The sequence below is a fragment of the Garra rufa genome, chromosome 2, assembly GCF_049309525.1.
Source record: "Garra rufa chromosome 2, GarRuf1.0, whole genome shotgun sequence".
Taxonomy (NCBI): domain Eukaryota; kingdom Metazoa; phylum Chordata; class Actinopteri; order Cypriniformes; family Cyprinidae; genus Garra; species Garra rufa.
In genome coordinates, this window is record NC_133362.1 from 49,628,159 (window position 1) to 49,647,867 (window position 19,709).

Here is a 19,709-nt window from a genome sequence, read left to right on the forward strand (position 1 = left end):
TTCTTGATTCCATCTGCGTTTTTTTGCATCACAGAAATCATAGGGCTCTAACCAAGAATGCATTTATTTGATCAAAATACAGTAAAAATAGTTATATTTTAAAATATTAACAAACACGGTCAGCGCAGAAGCCTTGTGGCCAGTGTGCCGATAATCCCGATCACGCCCCCTTTCTCTCTCACACTTCGCTTCCTGTCAGTTCTGATGTGTCCTGTCATAATAAATGCAAAAATGCCTAAAAAAAAAACACACTTAAACATTATTTTAATATTAACTAACATTATAAATTTTATAATGTATTTATGTTTTTACTGCCACTTTTGATCAGTTTAATGCATCTTTGCTCAATAAAAGTATTAACCTATTTAAAAAAATAATAATAATTAAAAAAAAAACATCTTAATGACCCCGACATTTGAACAATAACATTTGTAATAAGTGTTTATTATTTATTAGCATTAGCTATTGAGAAACCTGTATTATTTGACATGTTAGTCAACCATTTGAAAAGCAACTGCCGTGTTGAGTGTAGGTTTCAAAACACTAGCTTGAGAATTACAAAAAAAGCTTATAAGTTATAAAACAGCATGGATGTAAGTATTAATAATCTGCTCAGAAATATCAGTGTCAAACAGAATATCGTGTCAAACACACACCTCTTTCTCGGACTCACTGAGAGGCTCAATTTCTAGGGCTGGGGGGATTAAGAGTCCTCTTTTTGATAAACTGTCACATTGTAACTGTCTGTCCGCTGCACTGATCAACTGGGATCTGAGTGGACAGCCCCCGCGGCCCATAAACAGCGCAAGCTGCTGACGGTGTAGTTTGAAGCAGCTCATTTAAAACAAAAGGCCTGTTGTCTCTGTACTGGCCCTACATTTGACTGCATAGAGGAGTTGCCCGCTAGCCTGCAGTGGATGAGCCCTAGCTCATGTGAAACAACTTCACTGCTCCTCATTTGCAATGGGTGACACCATAAAGCTGCAGTGTCGCATTCAACTGCATCCCATCTGAGGCGGACTATAGGTCACAGCAATAACTTCAGAGCAGAAACCATAGCGTAAAGCTGCTTCTGAATCAAAATCAATGTTTACGGCACATAAACTGTAGTGTTTTAAGAGTAAAAGACTGTAAAGTTGCTACAATAAAAACCTATTAATTTACTTTTGTAAATAAATTAATCACCGTTTTGGAAAGTACATCGATGAGTGGCGCTGCGTGTAAAGTTCCGTTAACTTGATACAGCATCTTAGGCTACGTTTACACTAGTGCAAACTTTTGCTACGGTTATGCCTGTCATTTACACTAACCTGGCATTTTCTACCCTCGAAAAAGGAGGCTTTCGAAAAAGCTGCAGACTGTTTTTAAATGGGAAAGTATTAACAGGATTAAAAACACGAAATAACCGACATGGGAAAATTGCGACAGAGGTTCCAAATTTTGGTTTCAATTATTTTTCGATTAATCGTCCAGCCCTAGCACCACTCATGTCACCACTCACGTCATATTATGCGTCTGTAAAACATGACTAAACAGGCAACTAGGGCTGCTCAATTTTGGCAAAAATCATAATCCCGATTATTTTACACGATTATGACTGGGTCCAAAACTTTATATTAGTGATTAATTTAAAGATAGCAATATGGGGCGCAATAATCGTTTCATCTCGATTACTGCATTTTCATGATCGTTTGAAGCAGAAATCGAAACCGAATTTTCGATTAATTGCACAGCCCTATACGCGACAGTATATTTTTAATGGGTAAGTATTAAAGGGGTTATCGGATGTAAAACTAACTTTTACACGTTGTTTGAACATTAATTACTTGGATTAATCTTCCAGTCCTAGCACCACTCAAATCATATAATGCATCCGTAAAACATGACTAAACACCAGAGTAAGTGAGCCGAGTGGAGCGGCAAAAATTTCCCCTCCGCGCTCTGTGCATTTAATAATCGCTCAGCTCCAGCTCCGCTCCGGGTTCACAATTTTCCGCTCCCGCTCCACTCCTCGCTTTTTTAATGGGAAAGTATAAACAAGAATAAAACAACTGAAATGGGAAAATTACGATCGTTATAGGTTCCAAATTTTGTTTTGATAATTTTTTTCGCTTAATCATCCATCCCTGCTGCAAAAGACATGTGTCTGTATAACACCAACACAGGCAGTAGTATGTTTGTAATGAAAAAGTATTAACCGGATTATAAAACCGAAATAACCAACAAAAATTATGACAGTTAGAGGTTCCGAATTTTGGTTCAGATTACTTTTGGATTAATATGTCAGTTAGAGGGTCTGAATTTCGGTCTTCAATACTTTTCGATTAAACGCCCAGGCCTACATGACTGTGTTTTGTGTTTGTGTGCATGATACGGTTTGCGACTTCTATACTAGCATTTCCCTCAGCTTGTGAAAAAGCTACTTGTGCTGAACTTTGATTCATCATGTGGCTCTTTCATTGGTGTCTGTGTCTTTTAGTGGTTTTAGTAGTACAGTAAGTTATTTATATTGAAAAAAACAATTTTTAACAATAAATAAGTTAAACCCAGAATGTTGCTACCATTTTTTACAATAGTTCTGTCTGTGTGAGAAAAACACCTCTGAAATGCTGCAATTTAAAAAGATGACAAGTCAACAGAAATGATCAGGGATGCGTTTACAGCAATCAATGTGTTTCGGCTTATGGGAATGTGCACGTCTGCACTACGGCCATTCGAATATCATCTACCGCACATAAATCTCACTCTTCCTCTTCTGTTAGAGGGATTGATCGTCAACATTAATCTTTTGTCTCCCTATTTTGGTTGATTTATGAGGCTGTGAACAGAAGAGTCCTTCCGTGGAAAGACATGCTGTTTGCGGTTCCTTTAGCCTGTGTGCTGAACAGTTGGAGCTGCCGCTACAAACCTCTCCTCTGAACCCATACAGCCCCTCCTCCACCACTCTCAGCTGTGTGCGTCTGTGTGTGGAGGAAGACCTGGCAATGAAAGTGGCAGCTTGGGAGAATGACTTCAGAGCAGGTTGATATCAATGCAAGTCATCGCACATGCATACGGCAGAGTCATTTCAGGCTGTTCGGAGCCTGCAGGGGGACAAGGCTCGTCTTTAGCTCTTACTACCACGGCTAAACGTAATAATCACATGAAGTGAATCACAGTACTAAGGAAAAAGACGTTTCTGAAATACCTTTCAGCTCAAATCAGCATAAACCCTGCAAAGGATACATAGCATCTTCAGAGAGAGACCTTAGACAACATGAAAGAAACAAAACTAGAGATGAATAACCACAGCCGGGTAATAAATACAGTTCCATGCTCATAGATTTCTTACGCACAATTGAGTGTGTGCGGTTAGTGTACACAAATAAAACCACACAGTCAGATGGGACTGTGCCGGCATGCGCACAACCCAGAGAGTGTGTGTGTGTGTGTGTGTGTGTGTGTGTGTGTGTGTGTGTGTGTGTGTGTGTGTGTGTAAACTGAGTCTGACAGTAATGCTCGAGAACAGAGGCTCTCAACGGGTGGGTCACAGATCTGTTGTGATAAGGTCATGGGCAGAAGAGGAAAAAACAATGCTAAATGCAAATAATAAAACTGAATTTAGAAAAGCAAATAAATACCATGAAGTCTGAAATGGAGAATCAAAACATTTTGTTGATGTCAAAATCTAATTTTCATTTGTGTTTTACACAAATTCATCTGTCACATGGAGGAAGCCAAATAAGACAGATGCCATTCTATCACACTGGGAAAAAAAATAAAAAAAACTCTTGAGATGTGGCAAGTGAATTTAGGCATCAAAACATCATATTCACATTATAAATGTATACCACCAAAAAAAATAAAAAAAATATTTGGGGCCTTCAGAAATTCAGAAAGCTGATTTGGTGGTCAAGAAACATTTCTTATTATTATCAATGCTGAAAACAGTTGTGCTGCTTAATATTTTTATGGTGATACTTAATTTTCAGGATTCCAACAATAATTATTTTAAACAGAAACATTACAGGAACATAAAGCATATCTAATTAATTAAAATCATGAAATGTATGCAATTCAAAAGCAATTTCTTAAAAGTTCAACAAAACTAAATCTCTAAATCCCTATGAAATGTTTTCTTCCTCAAATTGTTTTATTTTTACCAAATTCAGTTTTTTTGCATTTAAATGTTTTTTTAGCCTTAATTTTTGAAGACTCTGTTTTAATGGTAAATTTAATTGTTTTAATCAAAAAGCATATCTAATTCATTAAAATCATAAAACTTACAAACTTTAAGAGCAATTTATTAAGTTTAACAAAATTAAATTTAAATTTTTTTTTTTCCACAAATTTTTTTCTTTTTACCAAATTCTGTGTGTTTCCATAAATTTTCTGGATTCCATTTTAATGGTTTCATTAGATTTTTAATCATCAAAAAGCATACTTTATTTTTTTTTTAAAGAACTACTTCTTGTGTATTTATATTTTCTGGCAAATATTCCTTAAAAATAATGCTTTAATAATAATAATTGTAATAGTAGTACTAGTAGTAGTAGTACCAACATTACATTAAGTGTATTTCTGGGTTGCTGTTTATTGTATACTTGCTAAATTAAAGTAAATTTCTTTATAAAAAAAAAAAAGTGCATCCCTCATTCCCAAAACCATGAACAAAACTACAAAGTACAAATAAAAACTCTCAGACTCAAGTCTTACAACGTGCATGGATAAACATGGTTACTGCCAAATACAGCGTCACCAAAACTGCTAAAGAAACCATCAAATGTCACTCAAGCCAACAACAATAGTGTTTGAAGCACTCAACACCACCATTACTCAGGGTAAAATCAACATCCACTTCATATTTCCTTCTATCTACACCTTCAATTGCATATTCTTTCCAAAAAAGACTCATAGTTGATGTTCATGACCTCACAGTCATCCTCAAGAACACTCTGTAGCAATAAAGACATTGTTAATCTCACATATCTGCAAGTGCATCATTACAAAACCAGATCAATTACAATCACTTCAAACCATTTCAGAGACTCCAGTGCCATTCTTACAGGTCCACAAACACAGCACATGTATGTTGAAATTGATTTGCCATGCTAGCCTGGCAAGTGTGTTTCCATGGAAACAAGCCCATAGCCTATTCCATAGATGTGCGTCTGGGAAGCGCTTGGTTTGAACAAAATTAAAATGGAAATGATATGACCCGTGTCATAGGCGGTAAAATAGAAGCACATCTCCATAGGCTAATCCAGGGGAAAAATCTTTATTTCAGCTACACATGATGCTTCTCTCTGATCGCAGGTAATAGATTGAAGACATACAGCATTGACCAAGAAACCCTAGTGTGATCTTTGCATCACACTAGGGTGATGCAAAGATCAATCAATAGGAGCAATCAATAGTACTTTCATCCACATCTGTAACACCACATTTCAACCTGTAGAAGATTACGGTTCCACACTGCTGGTCTGCTGCCTTCAATGGTCATTCCCAACAATTAATCACTGATCCAATGCTGATCATCACACAACAGCTTTGGAATATCGTGAAACGATTATGAGATTTACACACAGCCTCTTCATATTCAACAAAAAGAACATATTCATCATCAAGGTTCTAAACTGGGGTTTTCAAACCATTTTGAGTTCCACAAAGAACCTTTCAGTGAACGGTTCTTAAAGATTCTTGTTTATGGGTGTTAAAGGTTCTTCAAGACACCACAGATGCCAATAAAATGCACATGTTCACCTCCTGATCCTCTATCCTTCTTGCCAGAGTGACTTCAACTAGTCCATTCCAGCACTTGAATATTGATCCAAAGCTAAAAATAACTGCAACCATCATGCAACAGCATTTCATCAAGTCATCACCACGTCAGCCTCCAATGCACAATAGTCCAAAGCATGACTTCATCCTCTGTACAAATACAAAGACAAAGTAATGCTGCATGCAAGTGAGCAAGCAAATACCATTTCTACACATATCTGTTCACTCATGTCTATTCCAAAAATCTCTATATTTCATATTCATCTAAAACATTTGACCAGGTATCAGTTTTAAACACATGTGCTCTGATCCACATCTTGAATCAAGCATGATGTGCATGTTCACCTCCCGTATCTTTCGACTTCAGCTGGTCAGTTGCAAAGACATGTTCTGTTGCATGCAATCAGATCACGGAAATACAGAACACCAAACACATCATGAATCAAGTTCACCTCCCAATCTACTGATCCAAAGCTAAGAATAGCTGCAACACAACTTCAAGTCATCACTACATGTCAACATGCAATGCACAATAATTAAAAAGCATGTTCTCATCATGCATGCAAATCCAAAGGCATGTTACGTTGCATGCAAATACAAAGATCACACACTGTGTGATGGTCAACCTCCTCTAGAGCTTTCAGCTCCGTCTAGAAGTCAATTAGACCACCAAAAATGAGTGTTGCAACTTGTGTATTTCTGATGTACATCATGAATCAAGTTCACCTTTCAAAACAATTTACTATGGATCCAAAGCTAAAAGTAGATGTAACACAATTTCAAGTCATCACCACATGTCAACATGCATTGCACAATAATCCAAAAGCATGACCTCATCATGCATGCAAATGCAAAGGCATGTTATGCTGCATGCAAATACAACGTCTACAGCAATCAGATCACACATTATGTGATGGTCAACCTCTGCTAGATCTTTCACCTCCATCTAGAAGTCAGACCACCAAAAATTAGTGTTGTAACTTGTGTATTTCTAATGCACGTCATGAATCAAGTTCACCTTTCAATCTATTGATCCAAAGCTAAAAATGGGTTCAACACAATTTCAAATCATCACCACCACGTCAACATTCAATGCACAATATTCCAAAAGCATGATCTCACGCATGCATGCAAATGCAGAAGCATGTTATGTTGCATGCAAAAACAGATTCTACAGCGATCAGATCACACACTGTGTGATGGTCAACCTCTGCTAGACCTTTCACCTACATCTAGAAGTCAGTTGTTGTAAAACATCAGCGTTGTAACTTGTGTGTTTCTGATGCACGTCATGAATAAAGTTCACCTTCCAATCTATTGATCCAAAGCTAAAAATAGCTGCAACACATTCAAATCATCACCACATGTCAGCATCCATTGCACAATAATTAAAAAGCATGACCTCATCATGCATGCAAATGCAGAAGCATGTTATGTTGCATGCAAATACAGATTTTACAGCAATCAGATCACACACACACTGTGTGATAGTCAACCTCTGCTAGACCTTTCACCTCAATCTAGAAGTCAGTTAGACCTCCAAACATCAGTGTTGTAACATGTATTTCTGATGCACGTCATGAATCAAGTTCACCTTCAAATCTATTGATCCAATGCTAAAAATGGCTCAGGCACAACTTCAAATCATCATCACATGTCAAAATGCAATGCACAATAATCCAAAAGCATGAACTCATAATGCATGCAAATGCAGAAGCATGTTATGTTGCATGCAATTACAAAGTCTACAGCAATCAGATCACACACTGTGTGATGGTCAACCTCTGCTAGACTCCATCTAAGTCAGACAGACCACCAAAAATTAGTGTTGCAACTTATTGCAATTGTATATTTCTTATGCACATCATGAATTAAGCATGTTCACCTCCCAGTCTGTTATCCAGCACTTTACTCTCCAAAGCTAAAATAGCTGCAACACAATTTCAAGTCATTATCACATCAACATGCAATGCACAATAGTCAAAAGCATTACTTCATCACGCATGCAAATGCAAAGATTCTACAGCAATCAGATCACAAAAATACCACACTTTTAAACTACCCTCTATTAGTTATTTTACTTCCCTCTAGAAGTCAGTTAAACCACCAACCATCATTGTAACTTGTGTATTTCTGATGCAAATCACCGTCCAATCCACTTTACTATTGATCCAAAGTTGAAAATAGCTGCAGCACAATTTCAAGTCATCACCACATGTCAGCATCCAATGCACAATAATTAAAAGCATGACCTCATCATGCATGCAAAAACACATTTTCTACAGCAATCAGATCACACACTCTACTAGACCTTTCACCTCCATCTACAAGTCAGTCAGTGTTTTAAAGGACACATCGTGAATCAAGCATGTAGTGCATCTTACCAGAATGCTCAGCTGGTCCTCCGCCGTTGGTGAAGAGGGTAGAGTACAGGTGAGGGTATGTCTTCTCCAGGGCCACACAGAGGTCCAGGAAATGGTCGCTCTGCTTGTTCATGAGCATCTTCAGGAGCTGGTCCACTTTCTCGGCACTGGAGGAGCAGTTCTGGTCCAGCTCGAAGGCTTCCTGTTCGCTGAGGCTTTCCGATTTGCTCAGCAGCTCTATCAGGGGGTCTGCATCGGTGATGGAGTCCAGTAAGTTCTGGTGGTACTGGTGTAGTAACTCTTTGTGCTTGGGCTCCATTGCAGTTCCTACAGTTCCCTAGCTAAGTAGCTAGCTGCGCGCTATCGCCGTAGAGCCGATCCCCCCTCACACACAAACCCGATGAATGCAGCAGGAACTTCTTTCTGTCCGCTCACTTGTAGGATTTGAGCCAATGCGCCATGAGATGTGCTGGCTTAATGAAGCGGGTTTTCATTAGAAACAGCAGAAAGGCACCGAAGCCATGTTTGTTGCCTGAGGCTCTTGACTGCACTAAACAGCGAGACATTTCTCCCGGATCACTTACGCGAGGCAACTTCGTCCATTTTTCCCTGCGCTGCCGAGAAGAGCATGTTCGTCTGAGTTTATAGTTTCTTCTTGGCCATTTATCTGGCACCGTGCGGACTCAAGTGGGAGCAAAAGTAGCGCAACTCTTCTGGCGTTCCCTACTCAAACTGTACGCTCCGCCATGTCTCGGTATCTCAGCAGCTGCTGCCTGCTGTCAATCAACTTCCCGTACTATGTCCATATAGGGTAAAGTGGGCGGGGATTTGCCTGAGACACACCTGGTTTTCTCCAATGGGCGTGCACTACTGTTCAAAATTTCGGGCAAAAAAGGCTACACGGTTATGAGGATGATGCATCATGACATAACAAGTGCAAGGGGACTTTGCGCTGGAACATGTGCTGTACAACGCACACTGTTGATTTTCAGTAAATGTGACTGTGCTGTTTGTGATTTTATTATATTGTAATAATATAACAGACGTTTAAATAAATAAATACATTTAAATTTGGAACATGGTAGCTGGTTTATAAAGATTATCAAGTGGTCTCAAAGCAGGATGAAGAGATCACTGTAATAACAAAATGTAGTTAAAAAAAATTGTTTAAGAGAAAGTAAACTGTATGACAGAATAAATATTAGAAGTTAGAAGTTCTGCTTTATAAAAAGTATGTAAATAAGCAAATGGACCTACTGAATACTGAATTTTCCCACTCTTTTCCCACTATTTTTGTCTTATTTAACAGTAAAAAAAACATACTAAGTATTTTTTGTCTTTTTTTTCCTTAAAAAAATCTTATATCGAGATGTATTTAGCTGAAAAGCAAAATGACATAACATTGTTTTCTAAAAAAAAAATCATACTCAGTATTTTTTGTTATTTTCCTGTTTTTTTTAAAACATACTCAGTATTTTTTGTCTTGTTTTCCCTTTTTAAAAAAATCTTAAATCGAGATGTATTATTCTGAGAAGCAAAATGACAACATATTAAGTCTTGTTTTCTAAAAAAAAATCCTACTCAATATTTTGTCATATTTTCCAGTTTTAAAAAGACAATCAGTATTTTGTCTTTTTTTTCTATAAAATAATCTTAAATTGAGAATTTTCCAGTTAAAAATATATATATTTTGTCTGTTTATTTTTTTTATTGACATATTAAGTCTTGTTTTCCAAAACAAAAAAATCCTATTCAGTATTTTTTGTCTTATTTTCCAGTTGTCTTTTTTTCTTTTAAAAAATCTTAAATTGAGATGTGTTCATCTTAGAAGCAACATATTACGTCTTGTTTTTAAAAAAAAAATCTATTCAGTATTTTTTGTCTTATTTTTCACTTTTAAAAAAATTCTATTTTTTGTTTCCTTTTATTAAAAAGTATTGTATTCATCTGAGAAGCAAAATATCATATTAAGTCTTGTTTTTTAATAAAACTACAAATTCCTACTTAGTATTTTTTTGTAATACTAATAAAAAACATTTTATTTTTTATTTAAAAAAAATCTTAAATCAAAATATATTCATCTGAGAAACAAAATGGCATAACATATTAAGTCTTGTTTTCTAAAAACAAAAAAATGTATTGTATTCATCTGAGAAGCAAAATATCATAAGTCTTTTTTTTTTGCATTTTCCAGTTAAAAAAACTCACTCAGTATTTGGTCTTTTTTTTCTTTCAAAAAAATGTTAAATTGAGATGTATTCATCTAAAAAGCAAAATGACATAATATATTAAGTCATTTTCTAAAAAAAAAAATAATAAATCCTACTCAGTATTTTTGTCTTATTTTACAGTTTAAAGAAAAATTTGTTGAGTTTAATCGAGATCGATCAAAATGAAATAACATATGAAGTCTTGTTTTCTTAAAAAAAACAAAAAAACTAAAAAACTTCTTTAAAAAAATCTTAAATTGAGATGTATTCATCTAAAAAGCAAAATGACAACATATTAAGTCATTTTCTAAAAAAAATAATTTATACTCAGTATTTTTGACTTATTTTTCTTTTTAAAAATCTTACATCGAGATGTATTCATCTGAGAAGCAAAATGATATAACATTAAGTCTTGTTTTCAGAAAATATTTTAATATTTAGTATTTTTGGATTTTTTTTTAATTTTCAATCGAGAAGTATTTTTCTTAGAAGCAAAATGACATAACATATTAAGTCTATAAAACATAATAATAAAATAAAAAATAATAAAAAGTCCTACTTAGTATTTTTTGTCTAATTTTCAATTTAAAAAACATAGTATTTTTTGACTTCTTTTCTTAAAAAATGTATTGTATTCATCTGAGAAGCAAAATATTAAATTAAGCCATGTTTTTTTAATAATAATAATATTTAATAATAATAATAATAATAATAATAATAATAATAATAATAAGGAAAAAAAATCCCACTCAGTATTTTTTCTTATTTTTCAGTTAAAAAAATACTCATTATTTGTGTCTTATTGTGTCTTATTTTAAAAAACATGCTCAGTATATTTTGCAAAATGACAACATATTAAGTCGTGTTCTCTCAAAACTAAAATAATAATAATTCATATTCAGTATTTTTGTCTTAATAAATTGAGAAGTATTCATCTTAAAAGCAAAATGACATAACACATTAAGTCCATAAAACATAATAAAATAAAAAATAATGAAAATTCCTACTTTCCTACCTTTCTTAAAAAAAAGTATTGTATTCATCTGAGAAGCTAAATATCATATTTAATCTTGTTTTTTTTATAATAATAATAACTCCTACTCAATATTTTTATTGTATTTTCCAGTTTAAAAAGACTTACTCAGTATTTTGTCTTTTTTTTTCTTTTTAAAAAATCTTAAATTGAGATGTATTCATCTAAAAAGCAAAACGACATAACATATGAAGTCTTGTTTTCTAAATAAATCCTACTCAGTATTGTCTTATTTTCCACTTAAAAAACATACTCAGTATTTTTTGCAAAATGACAGAACATAAGTCTTGTTCTCTAAAAACAAAAATTATAATAATAATAATTCCTATTCAGTATTTCTTTATCTTAATTTCCAGTAAAAAAAAAACATATTTAGTTTTTTTTGTGTCTTTTTTTTCCTCAAAAAAATCTTAAATTGAGAAGTATTCATCTTAGAAGCAAAATAACATAACATATTAAGTCTTGTTTTCTATAAAACAAAATCCTATTTTTTGTTGGATTTCCAGTTTTAAAAAAACATACTCAGTATCTTGTCTTTTTTTCTTTAAAAAAAGTTTTATTCATCTAAAAATGACAAAACATATTAAGTCTTGTTTTCTGAAAAAAAATTCTATACTTTTTTTCTTTAAAAAAATCTTACATCAAGATGTATTCATCTGAGAAGCAAAATTACATAACATATTAAGTCTTGTTTTATAAAAAACAAAATCCAACTTAGTATTTTTAGTCTTATTTTCCAGTTAAAAAAAAAACATATTCAGTATCTTGTCTTTGTTTTTTCTTAAAAAAAAAATCGAATCGAATTGTTTTCATCTGAAAATGACAAGTCTTGTTTTCAAATAAAAAAAAATCCTATTTTTGAATCTTATTTTCCAGTAAAAAAAAACATATTCAGTATCTTGTCTTTTTCTTTTCTTAAGAACAAATCTAATCGAGTTGTATTCATCTGAACTCAGTATTTTTTGTCTTATTTTCCACTTAAAAAACATACTCAGTATTTTTTTTGCAAAATGACAGAACATAAGTCTTGTTCTCTAAAAACAAAAATAAAAATAATAATAATTCCTATTCAGTATTTCTTTATCTTAATTTCCAGTAAAAAAACATATTTAGTTTTTTTTTCCTCAAAAAATTCTTAAATTGAGAAGTATTCATCTTAGAAGCAAAATGACATAACATATTAAGTCTTGTTTTCTATAAAACAAAATCCTATTTAGTATTTTTTTTTTTGTTGGATTTCCAGTTTTAAAAAAAACACTCAGTATCTTGTCTTTTTTTCTTTAAAAAAAAGTTTTATTCATCTAAAAATGACAAAACATATTAAGTCTTTTTTTCTGAAAAAAAAAATTTCTATACTTTTTTTTCTTTAAAAAAAACTTACATCGAGATGTATTCATCTGAGAAGCAAAATTACATAACATATTAAGTCTTGTTTTATAAAAAAACAAAATCCAACTTAGTATTTTTAGTCTTATTTTCCAGTTTAAAAAAAACATATTCAGTATCTTGTCTTTTTTTTCTTAAAAAAAATCTAATCGAATTGTATTCATCTGAAAATGACAAGTCTTGTTTTCAAATAAAAAAATCCTATTTTTTAATCTTATTTTCCGGTAAAAAAAAAAAAAAAGAACATACTCAGTATCTTGTCTTTTTTTTTTTTTTTTCTTAAAAACAAATCTAATCGAGTTGTATTCATCTGAGAATGACAAAACATATTAAATCTTGTTTTCTGGGAAAAAAAAAAAAAACTATTTTTTTGTCTTACTTTCCAGTTTAAAAAAAAACATACTCAGTATTTGTTTTATTTTAAAAAAAAAAAATCTTAAATCGAGATTCATCTGAAAAAGGAAAATGACGTAACACATTAAGTCTTGTTTTCTTAAAAACATTCATGCTCAGTATTTTTTGTCTTATTTTCCACATTTTGTTTTTCTGAGATTCATATTACAAGAACAAACTCCACACCCCACGATTCTGGATAGCATGTGAAAAATGATTATCCTGCTCAATCCCTGTTTATTTAATATCATCCATATAAGCAAGAGCATTTCTGATTTATGCCTTTGTAGACCATCCATCCTTAATGTTCAAAGTTCACATCATAATGCTGAAAGCCAGTATAAAAGTGGGAGCTGAAAGAGTGTTTACACATCTTCATGAAATGACTTCCATCATTAGCACTACGGCTCAGACCGCCTTACGGATGAAGAACTAAAGGTTACGTGGAGTTCACAAGCTATAAGAGGCCACTTTGGGTTTTAACATGGTAACGCAAAGCAGATTAATAAGTATCCAGTCAATTATCAGTTACCTCAAACATACAAAGAGAGATAAACACAGGGATTAAACCAGACTGACTCATTTTATTGGACTACCAACGCAGATAACAAGAGGTGCAAAGGATGTGTGTCAGACACATGCAAACACGGTGAACTAATGAACTATCACTTCTCACGCCAATTGATCTGAGTTATGCAAGACCTAACAAAGTGTGCAGAAACACAGCTGACAGATGGAAAGAACCACATGTCAGCAAAGCAGGGTGGGTTACTCCCATCTGACAAACCTTGTGACACTGCAAATTGGTTGCTCTAAATTGAAACTGTTTTACACTGAACTCCCACGCGAAGGATAAGTGAGTGTTGTCAATGCTTAGATAAAACCAACAACTGCCAATTAGAGAACACACATGTCTGGATACACTTCTCCAAAAATCAAGACACAGATACAGAAGATCTTTGTCTGCATCTGGTAGAATGTAATTAAAGAAGATCTCATAAAGAGACATGTAAAATAGTTATTTGTTGTGACTGATTGATGATAAAATGACTACTTCTATGCAGCCTTGTGGACCTTTTCTGTGAAGGGAATAGCACACAGAGGTAAATACAATTTAAAAACAGTCTTTAAAAAGACATGGTTATTATGTGTGAACAGATTTTTGGTTTTTATTTTATCTAGAGGTTAGATATAAGTTAATTGCTCTCAGTGGAACCTCATTTTCTGTATAAGCCTTGAATAATCAAGACTGTTGTTAATTTTAAATTGATTTCTATTTAATTTTTGAACTACATGCTGAAAGACAATTATTTCTGGGGAACTAATTTTTCAGAGATTAAAAATGTTAAGGTTAAAGAAAGCACTCGGGTTTCTAGGTATGTATTTATTTATTTATTTTTTAAATACCATAACATTTAAGAAAAATATTTAATATTTAAATTAAAAAGGATTATATTTGATTATTAAAAAAATAATTTAAATATTAGTTAATTATAAAAAAAACAGACTGACATTTATAAAATGTCATTTTAAGTGATTTTTTTTTTCAGTTACAAAAACATACTCAGTATTTTTGTCTTATTTTCCACTTTAAAAACATACTCAGTATTTTTTGCAAAAAACTTATTAAGTCTTGTTTTTTAAAAACAAAAAAAATAATAATAATAATTTAGATTATTTCTGGAAAAACAAACTGATAAAATGTCATTTCAAAAAATAAATAATTAAATCCTACTCAGTATTTTTTTTTTCAGTTAAATAAACTTATATTATATAACATATTAAGTCTTCTTCTGTAAAAACTAATAATAACAATAATAATAATTCAGATTTTCTCTAGAAAAACAAACTGATGTAATCAATTTTCAGCTAAAAAAACATACTCAGTATTATTTTAGCAAAATGACAGAACCTATTAGGTCTTGTTCACTAAAAATAAAAATAATAATAATTTCGATTGTTTCTGGAAAAACAATCTGACGTAATTAATTTTCAGAGATTAAATAACGTTAAAAGGTTGACCAAAAAGAAAACACCCAGGTTTCTGCGTATGTATTTATTTACTTTTTTTTAAAATACCATAACAGACTGACATTCATGAAATGTCATTTAAAAAAAACAAACAAAAAAAAGTCCTACTCAGTATTTATTTTTTTCAGTTAAAAAAATATACTCAGTATCTTTGTCTTATTTTCAACTTAAAAAAACATACTCAGTATTTTTTGCAAAATGACAGAACATAATAAGTCTTGTCCTCAAAAAACAAACAAAAAAACACTGATGTAATCAATTTTCAGAGATTAAAAAACGTTAAAAGGTTAATGTAAAAGAAAACACTCGGGTTTCTGCATGTTTTATTTAATTATTAAAAAAATACCATAATATACTGACATTTATGAGATGTCATTTAAAATAAAATAAAAATAATTCCTACTCAGCATTTATTTTTTATTTTTCAGTTAAAAAAACATACTCAGTATTTTTCTCTTATTTTCCACTTAAAATGTGGACATACTCAGTATTTTTTGCAAAATGACATAATTGTTTTCTAAAAATAAAAATAATAATGATAATAATTCCGATTATTCCTGGAAAAACAAACTGATGTAATCAATTTTCAGAGATTAAAAAACGTTAAAAGGTTAACGTAAAAGAAAACACATATACATGCATTTATTTATTTATTTAAAAATACCATAATAGACTGACATTTATGAAATGTCTTTTTTTTTTTGCATTGTTCGTCATAGTATTTTACATAAACAGGGTAATTGTGCCCTCTACTGGTGTAAACAATAATATCCTGAATTTAACTCCTGAGTCATAATGTGTGAGGCAGCTTTTGCTTTTACTGACTCACTATCGTAGTATTTATATTTACATATTATTTATTTATACCAATCAAACATATTAGTTTTCATGCCTTTAGTTTTATAAGCGAACACTATATTACAGAATAAAAGTCCTGTCTCTAAACTAAAATCTAACTGGAAATGATTTCAATTTTTTTTTTTTGACATCATGACTGACTGTCATATTGTGTTCTCGATGAACTTGTTTAACTAAATTCCACTCATGTATCTTTCCGTCTTCAGCAGTTTGGCCTTGGTATAAATAACCAGGATGTTGTATTGGAGTTGATCTGGGAGCAGCGACTCTTCTTCTTCGGCCTGCACTGCGGGAAGCGGGTTGATGGATGTTCCCCATGATTCAGCCACAGTGAGCTAAAAACCTCCTTGGCTATTAAAATCTTTTTTTAAACACGGCTAATTACAAGTGGCAGAAATACTAAGAGGGTATACAAGACATTCAGCTTTACTGACTACTTGTTTTGCTATTAAAACAGGAATGTTTCTATATATTTCTTTTTGGTTTAAGCAAATTAAAAATTAAAATACATTTTATGTCATATGACTCTAGTTAGTTTAATCGTGTATCACACACACGCACGCACGCACACACACACACACACACACACACACACACACACACACACACACACACACACACACACACACACACACACACACACACACACACACACACACACACACACACACACACACACACACACACCCCTCCCTCTATGCATATTTTATTTATTATATTGTCCAGATGTTGAGATAACTACAAAAATATTAGATTATTAAGATATTAGGCCTATATAAAAGTTTCACTTTTTTTTTTTATAAAACTATATTATTATAGTTTCTTAAATATAAATTCATATACACTATAAAAATATTAAGTAATGATTAATAATTATATTCTTATATTAAATTTTAAATGCTTTTATAAAAAAAAAAAAAAATATATAAGATTCTTTTGGGATAACTATATATAACTATATGTATGTATGTATATATATATATATATATATATATATATATATATATATATATATATATATATATATATATATATATAAAATTATTTATTATAAAGTATTTTTCAATAAATATACAATTTTATAAAATGCATTATTTTACAATATTTATATAATAATGCATTTTATAAAATATATGCATTTATTTTATAATATGCATTGTGTAAGATATTTATAGTTTTATAAAAAGCTACATAAAAATTTTTAATAAATTGAATCTAAGATTTTAATGTATATATTGTAAAATAATGCATTTTATAAAATATTTTTTACAACTACAATAAAATAAAATAGTTTAACGTTTTCATAAAACTATGAATATCTTAATATATCTTGGATATTACATTCATTATTTTAATTACTTGAATTTTTCATCATGTGTTTAATGAGAGATATATTTTATATTTTTACATTGCTCCTTCTCTGTATATATATTTTTTTTATCTTGTCCAGACCTTAAGTAATAGTTTTTAATAAAACTATAAAAATCCTAAATAATTTTAATTATTATTTATATTATTATATTAAATTGTACATTAATTTAAATGTTTTTATAAAACTATAAAAAATCCTATATTGCTCCCTCTATGTATATTTTATTTTTTATATTGTCCAGACCTTGAGATAACAAAAAAAAAATATTACAATTACATTATATTAAATTAAATATAAAGTTTGCACATTATTTTAAATATTTTTTATAAAACTATCAAAATACTAAGTAATTTTAATTATTAATAATTAAATGTATATATTAAATTTTACATTATTTTAAATGTTTTTATAAAACTATAAAAATCCTATATTGCTCCCTCTATGTATATTAGATTTTTTATATCATCCGGACCTTGGGATAACTACAAGAAATATTAAGTCGAGTGATTTTATTTATTGACAATTATATTATCATAAGTTTTTATATAAAACTATAAAAATCCTATAGGAATATTAAATAATTTCCATTATGCCATTTAAGATTTGCATCTAATTATGATTATGATTATAATTTTTGCCTGGGTAATGTCACTTTAGATAAGAAATCTCCCATGTTTATTCTGTCGATTGTAATACAGTTTGACTGTGAGCTATGCCTGATCTAGTAGGAATAATTATATGAATGTTGTTATTAATATTTATCAGGGTGTTTTTGAGGGCACAGCTGAATTAGCTTTAGAAGTCAGCACTGATAGTACCAAAGGGGCGGTTGAAGAAATACCAACTTAATTCGAGTTGAACGCTTGAGTTATTATCTCTTTCAGGCAGGATTTACTTAGCATTTCATATATGTGTTTGGCTCTGTACAGAGGAAACATGAAAAAACACAAAGACAGCACCATCATTACCACTTTTTTTTGGCCTCAATAGGGAGGATACAACAAAAGAAGTGTGTATAATTAAACATATGAGTGTTGTATGCATAAGATGCAGTAAATATAAATTTCTTTACTATAAAATGTTAATTTATGCCCAACATGATAACTAAAACTAACATTTATGGCACATTTTCCCTAGTATATGTATATTAAAATACATAAATGTTTAAAAGCATTTTTTGGCATTCAGATCTGTGCACAATACATAATCCTCAATTGTCTTGAATAAACTTGCAAACAAAGTATACTTGGAGGAAATGCATACATCAAATATATATGCTGATATAAACAATAATTGGCTAAGCCACTGCTTTGAGCATAGAAGGCACAGAAAGATATAATTTGCTACTCTTGACATAAAAATATAGTAAAAGAAGAGCATGAAATGTAACGTGCAGCTTATATGCACACATGTGCTTTTGCATTGAGTACGGTAAAACATGCATGTATGTAAGAATGCAAACGAAAGTAAGGCATAAGATGTGTGTGGCTTCTTGTCCTCTGAGTGTCTGAAAGCATCTGTATCTTCTAATCGCTTCCACCGCACAGCTTCAGCAGTAGTTTCTTATAATCCCCTGAGGTGTCACCCTAGAAGTGCAAATTAGTTTGATTACAATTATTATTATCATCATTACAGTGTTTTAATTCTCAATACTCAAAAACATTAAGGACATTTTGAGGGTTGTTGTTACACAGGTACTCACAGATATGGCTGTGTATAGAGATTTCCCATAGTTCTTCATGTATTCCTGACGAATGTCCAGCATGTCCACCTCAGAGCGGGTCACCATGATGCGAACTAAAGTGCGATCCTTGGTTCCTGCTCCCTGTGGATTTAAAGCAGCTTTAGTCTTTAACTTTTTCCTAAGCGTATTCAGTTTTGAAATATTTGAAATGTAAATTGATGCATGTGATCTTCTACTCTACAGCAGTGGCTCTCTAAAGTGGCTCGTTTAGACTGCCGATTGAAAGCGTTGTTCAACACTTCAGTATCTTGCATTTCCAAATTAAGAATTGAGTCCTTGACACACAAAACTACTGTATATTAAAACTGAAATCTTATATGTTTATATACAATGTATTATTAATATTTATAATATAATTAATAATAATGTATTTTATATATGTAAATAAATAAAATACATTATTATTGATTATATTATAAATATTAATAATAATTGTATATAAACGTATATAAGATATCAGTTATATATACACTTTGTTTTTAGAAATAAAAAAATATTTTACAATATTTATATAATAAATTGTTATATATTATAAATATTGCAAAATAATGCATTTTCT

General features: G+C 31.3%; 1 protein-coding gene and 1 long non-coding RNA gene across 2 annotated transcripts in view; both read right to left on the bottom strand.

Annotated features, from left to right (window-relative positions):
• Nucleotides 1–8,922, bottom strand: part of LOC141325972 (disks large homolog 5-like) — a 51,485-nt gene extending 42,563 nt beyond the window's left edge. Inside the window, exon 1 of the mRNA XM_073834689.1 lies at nt 8,145–8,922. Coding sequence (XP_073690790.1) covers nt 8,145–8,442 — 298 coding nt within the window. The 5' untranslated portion in view covers nt 8,443–8,922. The remainder of the gene's footprint in view (nt 1–8,144) is intronic.
• Nucleotides 8,923–18,365: 9,443 nt separating this feature from the next.
• On the bottom strand, nt 18,366–19,234 carry LOC141326524 (uncharacterized). The gene is made up of 2 exons (XR_012353908.1): nt 19,109–19,234; nt 18,366–18,992 (listed from the first exon to the last, which is right to left on the bottom strand). It is a non-coding gene; the product is annotated as an uncharacterized lncRNA (long non-coding RNA).
• Between the last annotated feature and the right edge of the window lie 475 nt (nt 19,235–19,709).